The 15,884-nt window shown below is 44.3% G+C and overlaps 1 protein-coding gene across 1 annotated transcript in view; it reads left to right on the forward strand.

Annotated features, from left to right (window-relative positions):
* Positions 1 to 15,884, forward strand: part of LOC119169670 (cell adhesion molecule Dscam1) — a 233,612-nt gene that overhangs the window by 139,505 nt on the left and 78,223 nt on the right. Inside the window, exons 4-6 of the mRNA XM_075885653.1 lie at positions 6,764 to 6,925; positions 9,354 to 9,509; positions 10,465 to 10,767. Of these exons, the coding sequence (XP_075741768.1) occupies positions 6,764 to 6,925; positions 9,354 to 9,509; positions 10,465 to 10,767 (621 nt within the window). The remainder of the gene's footprint in view (positions 1 to 6,763; positions 6,926 to 9,353; positions 9,510 to 10,464; positions 10,768 to 15,884) is intronic.

Here is a 15,884-nt window from a genome sequence, read left to right on the forward strand (position 1 = left end):
GTCATCTGGGGAAAGAACTCCGTAAAAAAAATCACCATAAAAGACCATTTCATTCTTATGCTTGATGATTATTACTCGCGTCGTGATTTACATTTCATAGGATACCTGGCTCCTGCGTGTAGCCTGCATATCAGTGTTAACACGTTTCTACATCTGACGCCCAAGCCAATACGAGGACATGACAATCGCGGCGCCAAGAGCGGTGATAACCATGATTATATACAACTGCGAAGAAAGTCTAGAGGATCATGCACCCTCGCCGTCTCATACGCTCAAGACACAGAAGATGCGCCGAAGAGGAATGTGAGAGCAAGCTAGAAACGACGAATAAAATTCAGAGCGGCAGGAGTCGGGCGGCCCTTCAGTCCTTGAAGCAAATAACCGAAGTTAAGGAATTTCGCCGCGGGCCCTTCGCCAAAGGGGAAACGGAATAAAGGCGTTCAGGGAAGCTGAAGAGCGTTATCACGGTGCCACTGGCATTTCGAGTTTCGGCCCGGATTTTCCTAAATTGGCGCGACGTACCAAGCAGGACACAAATATTGCCCTTGCATTTGCATCGCCGCTTGATAGTTGCCAAAAATAAAAGTCTAGAAGCAATAGAACGGTTATTTGATTTACTCGACGCCGAGGCAACAAGAGGTTGCGGAGCTTGAGCATGGAGTCCGCTCCCTTCGCTAGGTAGACGCGCGCGGGGCCACTGCCTTTCGAAAATTGTATTCCGCATTCAACAAACTGACGGCTCGGAAAACGCCCGCCCGCCTTTTATAACTGAAACGAGTTTATCTCCACGCTCGGGCAAATCTTCAGAAGCGAAACTTTTCGAGCGGAAAGATACACCCAGCCGTGCTTTACGGCTCAAGCGCGCTGCCAGAGAGTAAAGTTTAGGAGAAGCGAGAGTAAACAGAAATAAATAAATAAATAGAGAAATGAAATAAATAAATAAATAATAAAATAAAGCAACAGCATATTTTGCCTGCGGCGAGTTCATTTTTACGACTTGCTCAATGAATTTTTTCAGGTTTTTTTTCTTTTCTTTTCTTGCAGCCAACTTAGCTCTCGCGCGCGGTTTGTTTTCGTGGGCCGTGCTGTGACGAATTTATTTCGCGTTAAAGTTGGGCCTCTAGACTTCGAATTTTACGATTCCAACAGCAACAACAACAACAATAACGACGAAATAATATATTTATAATAAGAACAGCCGCCATCAAAACTATGATAGCAATAACAAACAGAAACTCTCAATTGAAATATCTACACAAGAATAATGTTAAGTGACTGTAGGATTGGGCGTGTTGGTACAGCATATTAAAGACTGTTTAACACAGCATGCGACAAGAAGGGACAGAAGAGACGACACAGACCGCTGAAGGACGAACAGTTTATTTCGTGCGAAAGTCTTCGCTTCTATATAGTCACCACTTGCACCAGTCATGCATGAAACGCAACAATGCGCAAGTACATCACACCGTCAAGCATATTAACAACTTTTCTTTACCGGTTAGCACGACTGAACGGGTGGTAACACAATCATTTAAATGAACGTATCATTTCTGTTTCTATGATCTCGTGTGTGGTGCGGCCCTGCAAGTTACAACAAGAGTGAAATCTGAAAACTTTGACCTGCGCCCACACGTGCGACACTGAACAGACAGGCCATTTTCGTTTATACCAATCAACATTGTACAGACGTTCCTTCAGCCTCTCATTTAAACAGCGACCTGTCTGGCCGATAGTATCTTCCAGACAATAACGGTAGCCGAAACACAATGTTGATTGATTGATATGTGAGGTTTAACGTCCCAAAACCACCATACGATTATGAGACACTCCGTAGTGGAGGGCTCCAGAAATTTCGACCACCTGGGGTTCTTTAACGTGCACCGAAATCTGAGCACACGGGCCTACAACATTTCCGCCTCCTTTGGAAATGCAGCCGCCACAGCCGCGATTCAATCCCGCGACCTGTGGGTCAGCAGCCGAGTACCTTAGCCACTAAAGCACCGCGGCGGGAGAAACGCAATGTTATAAATGCAATCTCTAAATATTTTGCGTGTTTGGTATTGTACTCAAGGGTGGTTGTGGACGGTGGAAGCAACATTTTATATAGGCGACTAAATTTTTGAGGGGCCGTAAAGACCACGTTCGCGCTAACTCACTGCGACACTTTCTTGATATTGTGATCGTGTCCATGTACGGGACTACGGCGAAAGTTTGTCTAGCTGCGACTGGTTAGACAACGCCAGCGTTTTCTTCGGCCTGTCTCTTCTCGTCTATATCAAGGAGGTTTAAAAAAAAAATTAAACCTCCTTGGTATACTCTCCTGTCGTATGCGCTGCTAAGGTCTCGTCACTTCGAAAGATGGCCACGTTTAGAAGTCTGGATAATTCACGTCACTGGTCTGTCCACCTCGTCGGTGTGGGGGTTACAGTGTCCAGCTGCTGACTTGAAGGTCACGGGTTTAAACACAGCGGCGGCGGTTGCATTTTGGTGAAGGAGAAATGGTAGACCATGAAGTGTACGATGTTAGTGCTCTAGAAAAAAAAAAACAGATGGTCGAAATTTCCGGAGCCCTCCCTATACGGCATCTCTCACAATTATATATAATCATCTCAGGACGTTTACAACAGATGTTGTTATGCGTCAGTGGGCCGCGCAGCACTGGTTAGAGTGGTCGCGGTCCGAAAAGGCGTTAGCAGTGAGAAACGGACGTGACAGTAGACGTATTCATAGAGCGCATTTCGTGTGAAGCATTCTGGCGCTATCCTTGAATATAATGAAATTCAGAAGAAACGAAAAATGTTAAAACGTAAAATCAATCCCAACGAAAAATTCTTAAACGCCTCGCATCCGGGAATCTGGTATAAACACATATGAATCAAATTTGTTGTCGTATCACCGTACAATATTACGGCGAAAGCTGTTATGAGATCAGAACAAAGGTCACGTGTGGCACCGTATAGTTGTCCGCCGCCGCCACCACCGCTGCCGCCGATCTCCGTAACGAATATCGCAATAAATGAGAAAAACCACAAACACTCAGTCAATAATAAAACAAAAACGCTAGGCCTGCGTGCAACGCGCAGTACTGTCACAGGGAAAGCTGCACTGTCACAGCGAGAGCCTTTTCTTAACGCTCTTTGAGTAACTGCTACAAGTGCTCTTGCTGGGTACCCACTACGCCATAAATGACCATAATTTTGTGTAGTAGGCTGGCATTCGCTATGCTATCATTCAACATTCTTTGGAGAAGCTTCGTATTAGCTATGGATTTGCTAGGAATATTGTGTAATATTTTTATGCAGTGGCCGATAATGATGAAGAATTATGCCTGAAGTGGCTATGCGCTACAGTTAATAGTTAAACAAGAACAAGCTTTTGTAACGGGTTGGATAATTGGACAACCCACTCCCTACGCACTCCGCATTGCGTGAAGCCTTGATGTTCCTTTGATGCTATAAAACGCTCTGTTACTCATAATAGCTCAATTCCGTTACCGACATCAAACCTGCCTAAGGCCAGCTTTGAAATGAGTTTCTAGCGCCAGCGGGGCTCAGTGGTAGAATACGGGGCTGGCACGCAGCGGAACCGGGTCTCTGTCTTGTTGCTAGACAAAAGGGAAATGAATTACCAATACACCGGAGCATATACGATGCGCCTTTTCTCTCATTAATGTTTCCTCACCTTCCCTGTAGTTAGCGGTGTGGTTTCAGGAACGAGCTTCTAGTGCTTACTAAAGAATGTATAAGGCAATAACGACAATCGTTTCTCAAACGTACTTCGTGCGAAAGGTGGCCTATCTCTACAGCATCCAGATACTTTGTGCACTCTGTCATTATTTGTCTGCATCTGAAAGTGAAGGGACCAAGGATGGTGGTACCCCTGGGAGCCCTGACGATTCCAGCTTAACGTCCCGTTAGATTCGCGTGTTTATGCCAGCTAAAGCGCGGCCGTTGGTGACACAGTGACGAGATGGTCGCTTCAACGTGATAAACGGCCTCAGGAAGAGACGTTAATCACGCGGCTTGGTCATTTAACACAAGCTAACGCATGCTCGTTGCCACCACGTATGTCCATACACTTGTGCCCCACAATAATATAATATTTAGGTACTCAAAGAAGAAAAACTGTCGCTGATAGCCATAAAATTGGTACCACTCTCTCAATCCTTCTCCCTTTTCACTCTCCCACATTCCTTCCGCAGGGTTATTGTCCACGAGCTACTGATGTCTAAGTTACATGCAGCCTAGTCGTAAAAGACGTTCCAGAAGTGTGGCCAGTACTTTGATGACTAAGCGTCACATTTCTAGCCTAAATCAGTATGTGTTTAGAACATTTGGATAGAACAAGTACACAACGAGAACTCGGTAGATCCGGTTAATTTATGCCTAAGGCTTTACGGAGAACCCTAACAACCTCATGAATTGTTCAGCAAGCATTTGGGCCGAATCGTATCCGAAAGCCACCACGAACAGAGGCCGCGCGAAGCGTCAGAGGTAGACGACTTGCCAAGGCTGGCTGCCTCATATTATGCTCCCTCTTTCTTTTAAGGCGAACACCTCAAAGTCTGTGTTTTATTGTCTCGAATGGTCTCAACGTCTATGTTTAGTGGTATCAAGTGGTATCAAATTCAAATATGTGAAATAGGCTATCTTTGCGATTTTAATTAAACATTGTGCTGCATCTTCGTTGTCATCCCGCACACAATTAACAAATAGGTAAAGAACGAAGACACACAAGTGCTGAAGCCCTATCAACTTACCATGTTTTTATTAAATTCACATTGCTTTCTGTATACCTAGCACTCACCCGTGGAATGGTACATAGAATTGGTTACAGCCCAAAAAAAAAAAATTCTAGTTGCTCTTACAGGTATCTGCAGTTCCGGGCATGAAGAATATGCATAGGCGCTTCATCCAATGACAGTCTTGCATTTGATTGACGCCCAACACCGCTGCTCGCTAAAAAAGGTAGACAAAAGCTCGTTGAAAATACTTCCCTTGCGCTGAAAGGTTAGAGCTAAATGTCACAGTGTCATGCCTGCAGAAACCGTGAAAAGACCACGCACGGGCTGATTAAAATAGCAAGAATTCAATTTTACTTTTAATACTATTCCCCTGAGGGGTCCTTGATACACGATCTAATAGTGTTTGGGCGTGAGTCTTCTCACATTGTCACTTGACAAAAATTATTTTTGTCCTCCTAGAACGTCGGAGGTTTCTTTATGTATTTTCTCTGTTTTTGACACCACTGAGGTTAAGGTCACGGGTTCGATTTATGGCCGTATTTCAAAGCGGGTGAAATGCAAGATGACCTGTGCACTTTGATTTCAGTGTAAGTTAAAATAAATGAAACTGGTGCAATCTGCTACTATTGGCACGCACCATCATGTGACCTGAAAATTAGCATTATCATGTAGGTCTACGGAATATGCCTCTTCCTTACATGTCTTTGCTGACGGCTCAATGTTACCAGGTGGTTCAACAGCGGCGTTTGTCATGTCATGCTTGGACACCAGCGAACGCTTCCGTCTGGACCACCGAAAAACATTGGCGTTGGCAGAGATCATGGCCATCCGTGAGGTGATTTGTTATATATTGACGCAAGCCTTCTCGCAAGTGGACTATATTTTTGGGGACTCTCAACTAGCCCTTCAGGTCACAGATTTGGTCTTTAAACGGAGGCTATCTTGCTCTAAAAAGCGGTTGAATAGCATTATGTAGCTCATCGTGGATTTCAGGGCACTGCTACCAACGTGGTAACGAGCAAGGCGTATTGGAGAGAAAGGTAGTTCTCTATAACGTCACGTTATGGTCCATTAGTTTTTCCCTAGCGGGTAATAATACCGTTATTTATGCATCTCTCCGAGAAACTACTGCAGCATATTGGTCTTTTACCAAGTCAGCGTTACCGCCGTCTTCATGAACTCGACCCAGGTGTGCTTGTTAGAATAAGGCAAACCTTGAATACGTGAAGTACACACTTACTGCACGCGAATAGGCGCGACGTTCACTCGTTGTTATCTTACACCTTATCGGCGGTGCAGACAGCCCAAATTGTGAGGCCTGTCACACTCCTGACACTACACAACATATCGAGTGCACCTTTTTGTGATATATCACACATATTAATTCAATGGTCACCGTCTTGTTGAAATCCACTAGGAAACAAATGTCTAAAAAAAGTTCTGATGTGACCACAACTCGTCATCGGCGCGATATACTGAAAGCGCTGAGCAAGTTTTCGTGCGAGGCTAAACACAGCGAGAGACCGTATTCGTTTTTGCTTCGTCGCCACCTTTCTTCTAATCACCAACATGACCTTTTCTTTTCTTTCTTTTCCACCTTCGCCTCTTTCCTAGCGTTGTGTAGTAGTGCAGAAAATAGATTGAGGCCAACCTCTCGGCTTTTCCACTAAAATAAACACTTCTCTCTCTCTCTCTTGAGATGCTGGTAAGGAAAGAATAAATGAATGAAAGTATCTGCTGTTAAAGAGAGGGATGCAGAAGAGGAACAGGACGTCACTACGTATCAGATAATGCAATCATACATACACGGTAAATTAGTCTGATATGACTGTTGAAGTCTCCTGTTATGTACTTAAAACACTTTTGTTCTACTTCAGTCGCCGAATTTGAGGGCCAAGTAATAGATGGCACACCCGTAGGTTCCGGTGGTCTCCATACCTATTCGTCAAATAAAAAACGATGTCAATCATATTGGTTCTTATAAAAAACCTTCATAACACATTCCTTTCTTTCTCGTAGTGGTGCAGCAGAAATACGAAGTACGGGTCTACGACGATTTCGTCATCCGTATGAATACCGGCGTGTTGAGGTGTCACATTCCCAAATACGTCAAGGAATACGTCGTCGTGACGTCATGGACACGCAGCGACGGTTTCATCATCTCCGTGCAAGCTATTCCAGGCAAGTATCAGCCCACCTGTACTGATTGATAATTGATTTGTGGGGTTTTACGTCCCAAAACCACCATATGATTACGAGAGACGCCGTAGTGGAGGGCTCCGGAAATTTCGACCACCTGGGGTTCTTTAACGTGCACACAAATCTGAGCACACGGGCCTACGACATTTCCGCCTCCATCGGAAATGCAGCCGCCGCAGCCGGGATTCGAACCCGCGACCTGCGAGTCAGCAGCTGACTACCTTAGCCACTAGACCACCACGGCGGGGTCAGCCCGCCTATACTGACGTTGGCGGTGAGAAAAAATGTAGGGCTAAAAATAATTGCTGTGATATTTAAACGCGAGGGTGTTAATTTTCCTTGTGCGTAGTACCAAAGCGTATTACATCCTCGAAAACACCAAAGGCAGAGAGAAAGGCTTCGGGGTGTGCATGCTTCATTGCGTCTCCTGCAACGTGATACAAGGTATAGTGTATAAGGCACTATTCAACCACGTGCAGACTTATTCGTCACTGTCACGCGTTGTACCTATGATGCATTGGTTCACGCACTTGCCCACTTCAGCTACAGAGCGATGGAAGTGGAGGTTAAGCCTATGTCTGAATCCTCGCGTGCAATTAAAAAATATATGACTTTCACGTGGGCGTCACTTAAGGCGATTGCACGAAACACGTGAATATTTCTTTGCTGAAGATTACCAAGCTTTTGTGCCGCTTTCCTGCGCATTTTTTATGAAATTGGGTTGAAACATTCAAACAAGCAATGCTCTTTCATAAAAAAAAAAGATAGGATACATATAGTGTTTTGTCACCAGCATATCAAAAACTTGTGATATTGTATGATGACACGAATTTTTTTGTATTAATGCCACAGAGAATGTGTTTTTTTTTGTAGACTCGCCTGTGGTTTCCGATGTGGAGGACGCGATTTTCAAGTACTGTAGAACTTGAAGCCTAAATCAGCGGCAACAAATAACAGCGCAAATCGTTCGCCGCTTAGGATACCTTTGCACACGAACAGATACTTGCGAGCAAGGTGACATTGGTGGCGTATTTCACTGCGAAGAGTCGTGTGAGTGCCCGAAGTGTTCATCGCAGACTGACCAAAACATAAAAAGAGGTACACATGCTTTATGCGCGTTACAGAATCCCAGGTGATCAAAATTTCCGTAGCCCTCCACTACGGTGTCTCTCATAATCATATGGTGATTTTGGGACGTTAAAACCTCACATATCACATGCTTTATCTTATGATGCTGTTAAGGGCAGATAGTCCACACCGTATTACAGTAGCGAACATTACGAAGCGCTAAGCCGACACTAGCCAGTGTTAGCCAACATTACACCTTTGTCAGCTCGTGGTACCCCAAATAAGGTAGCTCTGGTGGTATGATTAGAAATGAAAGTGGTGGTGGTGGTGGTGGTGTTGCAGCAGGCGGGGTTAGCCTGCTGCAACTAACTTATGGGGTTTAGCATGTCTGAAAACATTGCGGTGTTTACCTTCTAGTGGGTAAATCCAAAATTATTCTGACAGCATACTGCTTCTATCGTAGAGGTAAATGTAGGTAAAAAACTTTTCTACTAACTCCGTCATCAAAGCTCCACTTATAGCATATGATCGAAACAAAAAAAGAAAGTACAGTCATCATAAATGGCTACGTGCCATATAAATTAGGTAATAACAGCCGCTCACCAATGGTGCATTAAAGATAAAGACAGCAACAGAGAGCCCAATGAATGTTTATCATCACAGGTATGTACCATCATGATGTGCCTCAGTACGTCACGTGTTTTTGTGCTCGTTATCAAACCGAAAGCCTCAGATGCATCGTAAAACGCCGCCAAAATTTGACTGGCGTTCGGCGTGGGCGGCGTAAACGTGAACGACGCGAAAAACTCGTCATGTGATGAGGTCCTTATACAACGTGAACATGACGTCACAGATCACAATATGTGCGACACTTATGACGTATTTGTGACGTCACCTAACGTGGCGTCATCACATGACTAGTTTTAACGTCAAAGCGAGGTAAATATTGGAGGCCACGCCACGTACAGGCGCTGAAAGCTTTCGGCGGGTGGCAGGGCAGGATCTGCACATCGAGTGAAAAGAAGACAGCTTCTGCCATCCGGCTGTTTTAGGGTTAATGCATAAAGGACTGTGAGTTTTCAGTATATCATACATAATAATTTAAGACATATGTTTGTTTCTTTTAATTTAATTTGCAAAGCTTAACCGTACCAAACATTTCTATGCGACACTGAGTTCTGAGTTGCTTACTTATCTGTGAGCTAAAATGAAGTTGACGCCCAAAGCCTGTTTCGCCTGTTTGACGCCCGTTTCGTGTCATTTCAAGTATGTTCCTTTCATAATTCTGAGCCCGAATCCTAAGATGCTTGCCTTACATCTCTACCTATGCGCGGTCATGCAGACGAAAACTCAAAGTACGTGGCCTTCAGGACGGGCGAGCTGCACGTGCGGCGGGCGGGTCCCGAGGATAGCCATCATTCGTTTCAGTGCCAGACAAAGGACACACTCACCGGTGCCGTGGTGAGCAGCATCACGACGGGAAAACTGGTCATCACAGGTGAATCCCGCTCCTTAGTTCATTTTGCGATCTCGTTCCCCGATCGCAATGACGAAACACCTTCCTTACTTTGCGCAGAGTGCGTCGTTTGTAAAAAGCTGTCATTCGCTTGCTCCCCATTGCGCTTCGAGGCCCGGCGCAATCACTAACCTGGCGTTAGTCTGTTGTAGAGGTACTGACTGTGCCATATATATATATATATATATATATATATATATATATATATATATATATATATATATATATATATATATATATATATATATATATATATATATTCGTATGAATTGGCAATGTATTGCCAATGGCATTGCTTGTACTGGGAGTAAAAGAAAGCTCTATCTTTTATTTATCAGTTTTCAACATATATCTCCCTCTCAGTTTTCGATTAAACGCGATTACCATACATTATCCTTACCATAGCTCTTCTTTTCCCCGATTTTATGTGACATTTGTTTAAGTATTTCGGCATTTTAGTTCAATGCAGGCGACACTTTTCTTTATATTCTCTCTTTTCATTTATTTTGGATATTCATGTGGAATGCCCCCTGGGCAGTTGCAGAGGGGATAGTGGTTATGGTAAGCATCAGGTGGTGGTAGGCATTAGGTGGTAAAAACATCGTTTACTTTTTCATCCTCCATTCTCCCTTTTTTATCAGGGCATTCGATCAATAATTGATTGATTCATTTTAGTTTTTACTCCTTTATTCGCTTTGCATGTCTTGTTACGTTAACTAGACAGGTATAACGTGGCAGGCATACGTTTGAATGTATAAAGTGGCTGCAGCAAGCACAGGACCGGTTTGGTTGTCGGAACATGAGAGAGGTGTTTGCCCAGCAGTGCGTGTAGTCCGGCTAAATGATGATGGCGGTGACGTGTCTAGTATGACCTTTTTGTCTAGCTAACTATTCACCAGTCTGCATAAGATCCCGATCCCCATTTTTTTTCCTGCAGAGCCCCACTCCAGCATACCTGCCAAGGTGATCCACTCGAGCCGCCAGGTGGAGGGACCACACGGCTCCACTCTCTTCGTTCCGTGCGAGGCCCAAGGACACCCGCAGCCATCGTACCGCTGGTACCGCCAGCACGGGACCCACCTTCGGCCGCTGCTGCCCATCGGGGAGCCCGGCATTGTGTTCGTCGGTGGCACTCTGGTCTTTCGACGTGCCTCGGTTCAGGACAGCGCCACGTACGTGTGCGTCGTGAGCAACGGTGCCGGCGTCGAGGATAAGAACGAGATCCAGGTGCTCGTCACAGGTGAGTAGTGCCATATGTGCAGCAGGCTGCGTCATTGCATGAATACGATACCTAACGCATAGTAATGTACAACTCAAGAAGACCGCCAAAGCCCCACGTGGATGATTTAGAAGTAGCAGCCGATGGTCTTCGCGGCTAAATAAATAGTCGCTCTCATGGGAATGCCAGTGTTCTTCGCAGACAAGATCATTGGCCGTCCCGCTTGTGACGTCAGGCTGGAGTTTGCGCTGCCCGTAGGGACAGGCTTGTTTACATCCGCCTTTGAGGCGCATAAGCCATGGTCTCAATAGGACTGGCATGCATACGTATAGTGGTGACCCATACAAAGTAACGTAGATGGCATACCTACTGGCGACGGTGCTGCCATGTGGTTGACACTGAGGTGTTAGGAACTTGAAATGCTAGAATTCGAAGCGGTAAAAACAACAGACCACGAATGTGACTTGTAATTGTCTGCGCTTAAGTTGTGAAGGACAAAGCACGTAGTTAAAGGTCCCAAAGCAACATTGGGACATTGAAAAGCTTTGCAACAATAGGCTTTCAATGGATTAATTTTGGTTATAAATAAACATGAAAAATTCTATACGGTGCACGAAAATCAAAGGACTCATGGTGTGTTATTGAGTTCTACTGAAATGCGGCCATTGCAACTAAAAGAAGATCCTACTGGAGGTAGTGTTATCGCAATTTTTTAGGCTCCTGAAAAAACCAAGACTTGTGACAACTCTCTCGAATTTTTCCAACAAACCTTCAGCCACTGCTCTGTGGGTTCAGTGCATTTGACATGCAGGCTGGATTCACACCTGTGTACTGAACAAACTAAAAACAAAAGTTCCAGTACTTTTTCTTGGTGCTCCCACACGGGAAGTATTCTCAGTTACACTGCACTGTAAACGCAATAGCATAAGTTTCGCTACGAAAAATTTCATGTACGTTAAGGTCACATACGTGGTAGGAACGAGGGTAATACAGACGGCCATAAATTGGGAGGGAACGTATTCGTATCACTTCGGCCTTATTGTCGATGCAGGTGACTTGATGAGGGCAGTAGCTGATGCAACTGTGCCCGCCGCTGCTTTGGCATACAAAAATCCAGGTCAGATGAAAACTCTACGTATTGCTTATAGTCTAAGCAACAGAGAAAACCCATTACAAGGTGACGTATCAAGTAGTTATGCAAATGTCTCGTTCATATGCTCCTAACAAAAGTATCAAAGAGTGCTGAGGGGCATGTTGAGTCAGTTATAGCGACTGCATTACTCAGTTATGTAAGTAAATCATTCGTGTGTAAGCTGGTATTTTACATGCACCCAAATTCATATGTATTTATGCTCAACTGTCGTATAATATGCAAATGATACTACCGTTCTTGCACCCTATATGATGGATCCTCGTTTATAGAGCTGTGCTTCTGTACATGTATATTTTCATCAGTCTATTTACCGTACCAGCATAACTATTCATCTAAAACCACATTGCGGCCTAGTGTACGTATTCAGAACTTGTCACGCCTACGCTTCTCAGCGTTCTGCATAATGAGTAAACTACCCTCTACCTTTTCGTCTTCTTCATATTTTCTAGTTCATTTGTATGTAGTGCTTTGGTTTATATCAATAAAACTACAGTCTTACATTGCTGCAGCCTGTGACAGTACCACTGATTGTCCGAGAATCGCCTTCGTTACCATTGCTGTTTGAACGCTACAGAAAATGTACTGCGGCGGGCCATGAGTGACGTGTCATTAATTGAGTGCAATCGAATAAGATGCCATAGTGACCTGACATACAAGACGCACTGATTTCAAAAAGCGAAATCGCTCCTTTAAATGAAAATCAGAGTTTTGAATGAAACCAAACGCAAAACCAAATTGCCGATATGGCCATGTCTCGTACATTTGTTGGCTGCCAGCAAATGAACTGATGCCGCAGTAGGATTACTTGCTTATCATACAAGGACTCACTACTTAAGTCGATGTGCTGCACCTTTTACACATTTGAAAGTTGAGTTTTATGCTATTGCATAATACGGGCTGTTGCCTATGGTCTAACGATCCCCTTTATAAGGCAAGCCTATCATGCTGGTTAAACTAGCTAAAAAGTAAGTATAGATGCTTCCATGGATGCAGACACAAAACTTTGTTTATAAAAAAAGATAGAGGTAAGAGGAGAGAAAACTTACTTTTAAAATAAAAAGGTAGCTTTGAAGCTGTGAAATATATAGTGAAGACATCAAGCATCGGTTTTCTATCACTAAAAAAAATGCCGAGTGTAGGACATTAGATAACGCGCTATCCACTTGCAGTACTGAGTGATTAGGATAGAGCTAGCCAAGTGGAGAGGGTAAGAGATAAAGAAAACGGGATGCACTGCAGGAGGAGACGACTGCGAAAGTGGGCCATTTGCAAATTGCATCGAAGTCGATGGGTCTGGACAGAAAATCGATGATGAGGGTGGGTGCAGTGACTGCCGCTGAGCGGGGAGTGGAGAAGCAGTGGTTTAATTAATTTTGTCGTGCTTGTAATTAATGGGCCGGCAGCTAAAACTGACTGCGTTCTCTACGGAAGGAATCTTCTACGCAGAGAGGGAGGATCAAGTGGTGTAGATAAATCAAGCAGAACCCCATTGCAGCTTAGAGAGACAGCACCCGTTGCACGGTGAGAAAAATGGAAGGCGATTAAACAAATAAAATAATGAGAACACTCACTGGAACTGTAGAACATTGCCGTGATATTTTTTCTAGGCGTGTGCCCGCTTGCAAGAAAAAAAAAAGAAGTTCTGCGAGGTTGTAGAGAATATATTGTTTCAGACGCTTAACCTCGCGTTTCGCAATGCAACGGTGGCATTGGCTGATATCTGAAATTCATTAGACGCCTTAACAGATGGTATAGGGCAACGACAGTGAGGTAATCATTCACGTGAGCCTTTGGTTAGTCGCGAATAGTATAAAAAAGGTGGTCGGTAAATTCGGGTATAATTCTAAAAATGTTACCCCTACAGCAATCAATCGATTTTACATTAGTATAAGTAATTAAAGCAGCGGTGTAGAAAAAATCTGTTGACTGCGCGAAAAGACCCAATGTGAACAAGTATATTTTATTTATCCTAGAAAAAAACACACGCAAAGTTGCATCAATTTTGCTCAACTGCTAATCTAATTTGCCATGAATCCAACGCAACAGAGTCTTCCCCTCTGTCTCTCTGCCTCTAACAGATGTCGGCTCTGAATTACATGCGCACGCGCAGGCAGACGTTTGCAAAGTCTACATTTATAACACACTTAATAAGAGACTTCACTTATGGAAACACACATATCCATAAACGTACGCCCACAAAGGCACGCACAGAGATACTCAATATCTCAACATTTATAGTAAAGGAGCGCCAAACACACGCATAAATAAGCGAACTAGGTCACGTGCACAAAAACGCACAGATACATATGCGTAAAGGCTGCGCAGGGTTTCTGTGTTTGACGGAACTTTCCTTGTAGGAAGGCCTTCTTGGCAAGCGTTCTCAACACGCGATGCAAACATCGACCAGTCAGTACCAATTACAACACCGGAAGAGAAATTTTTTATGATACCATCGATCTTCACGTAGGTGGGTACGTGATCACTCCCATGAGTCTTAATATCGCAAAACCATTTAACTTTGTGAGAGAAGCACCGTGACACCAATGTCAGGTCAAGGCAACTGCCATACGTGAGACCCCGCACATATGTTGGGGTACCATCGTTCATGATGGAAAGGTCGTGGTCGGAAGTGAATGTAACAATGTTCCGGCCCCTGGCATTCATCCTAGTGCTCCCCCAAAGCATGTGATGGGCGTTGAAGTCACCGGTGATGATCCAAGGCCCATCGGTCCTCATTAGGATGTCTTTTAATCTGTCGCAGTCAAATCGTGATGACGGATATATATATATATATATCCACCAATAAGCGTGAACAAAACTGCATTCTTCTTTACACGAAGACACACGTACTGATTGTCGTCATTTGAACTTATTGGGTGCGAAAGATAAGTCAAGTGCGTGCGAATGTAAAAAATTACTTTGCTTCGTTGTTCGCAAGCGGCTGAACAAAAAAGCTTCATAACCGGATAATCTATAAGGCGTTGATACGTTTGGCTCACATATGACAAGTATAGGGAATTGATTGGCCAAATAAATTGGCGAAAGTCTGAGATACGGGACTTCATGCCTCTGGCATTCCACTGAAAAATCGACGCACTTTTAACCCGTGTGGTCCCGATTCCTCTGTCATGGAATGGTGCAGCAAGACAACTTTACCTGCTGGCTCGGGATCTTACACGCACGTTCTGGTAGTCTGCCAGCTTCCAAAGGTGTCAATTATATGAACTGGATGCTTCGCTCAAGATAAAGCTACCATCACAACTTTCCCGCTCTGATGCGACACTGTTATGCCGCCTTTGGTTCAGTGTTGCATTCACAAAGGTGTACTTCTTTCGCATTGGTATGGCAGACACCTCTACACGCGACTACTGCGGAGCTGAAGAGACCGTTGAACACGTCCTGTGCAGCTGCGCTTGCTATGACACACAGCGATGCCAGCTCCGGATGGTTTTGAATCAACTTGAATCCAGACCATTTTGTGTGCAGAAGATTCTAGAACCTTGGGCATCTGCCTCAGTTGCGCAGAAAGCGGCTAAAGCACTCCTACTTTACTTAAAGTCAACAAACCTGAGCGACCGCCTGTAGACTGTGTGCTCCCCCGAGTGTGCTCGTGATTGTGTGTACCTTCTTTTCTCTCTGCAACCTCTTTTCTCCCCTTCATCCCTTCCCCATTGCAGAGTAGCAAACCGGATGTGCGTCTGGTTAACCTCCCTGCCTTTCCTTGCATATTTATCTTTCTCTCTCTCTCCTTGTAGGAAGTAGCATTCCTCGCGCTTAATTGTATTTTGCGGTGACCACCTATCTATCTTTTTTTTTCTATTTAGTAAGGGCAAAACATTGATGGGACTATATTTTCCCAAAAGGTGCTTAGCTGCAGACAGGGAAGTGTTTCGAATAACGTCGCGCGTATACACTGCATCTAAGATTGCTAACAGTAAAGCGACTGAGAAGTGTTTGGTCTTTATTAACAGAATGGACCCTAATA

The sequence above is a fragment of the Rhipicephalus microplus genome, chromosome 2 (genome assembly GCF_043290135.1).
Source record: "Rhipicephalus microplus isolate Deutch F79 chromosome 2, USDA_Rmic, whole genome shotgun sequence".
In the NCBI taxonomy this organism is placed as follows: domain Eukaryota; kingdom Metazoa; phylum Arthropoda; class Arachnida; order Ixodida; family Ixodidae; genus Rhipicephalus; species Rhipicephalus microplus.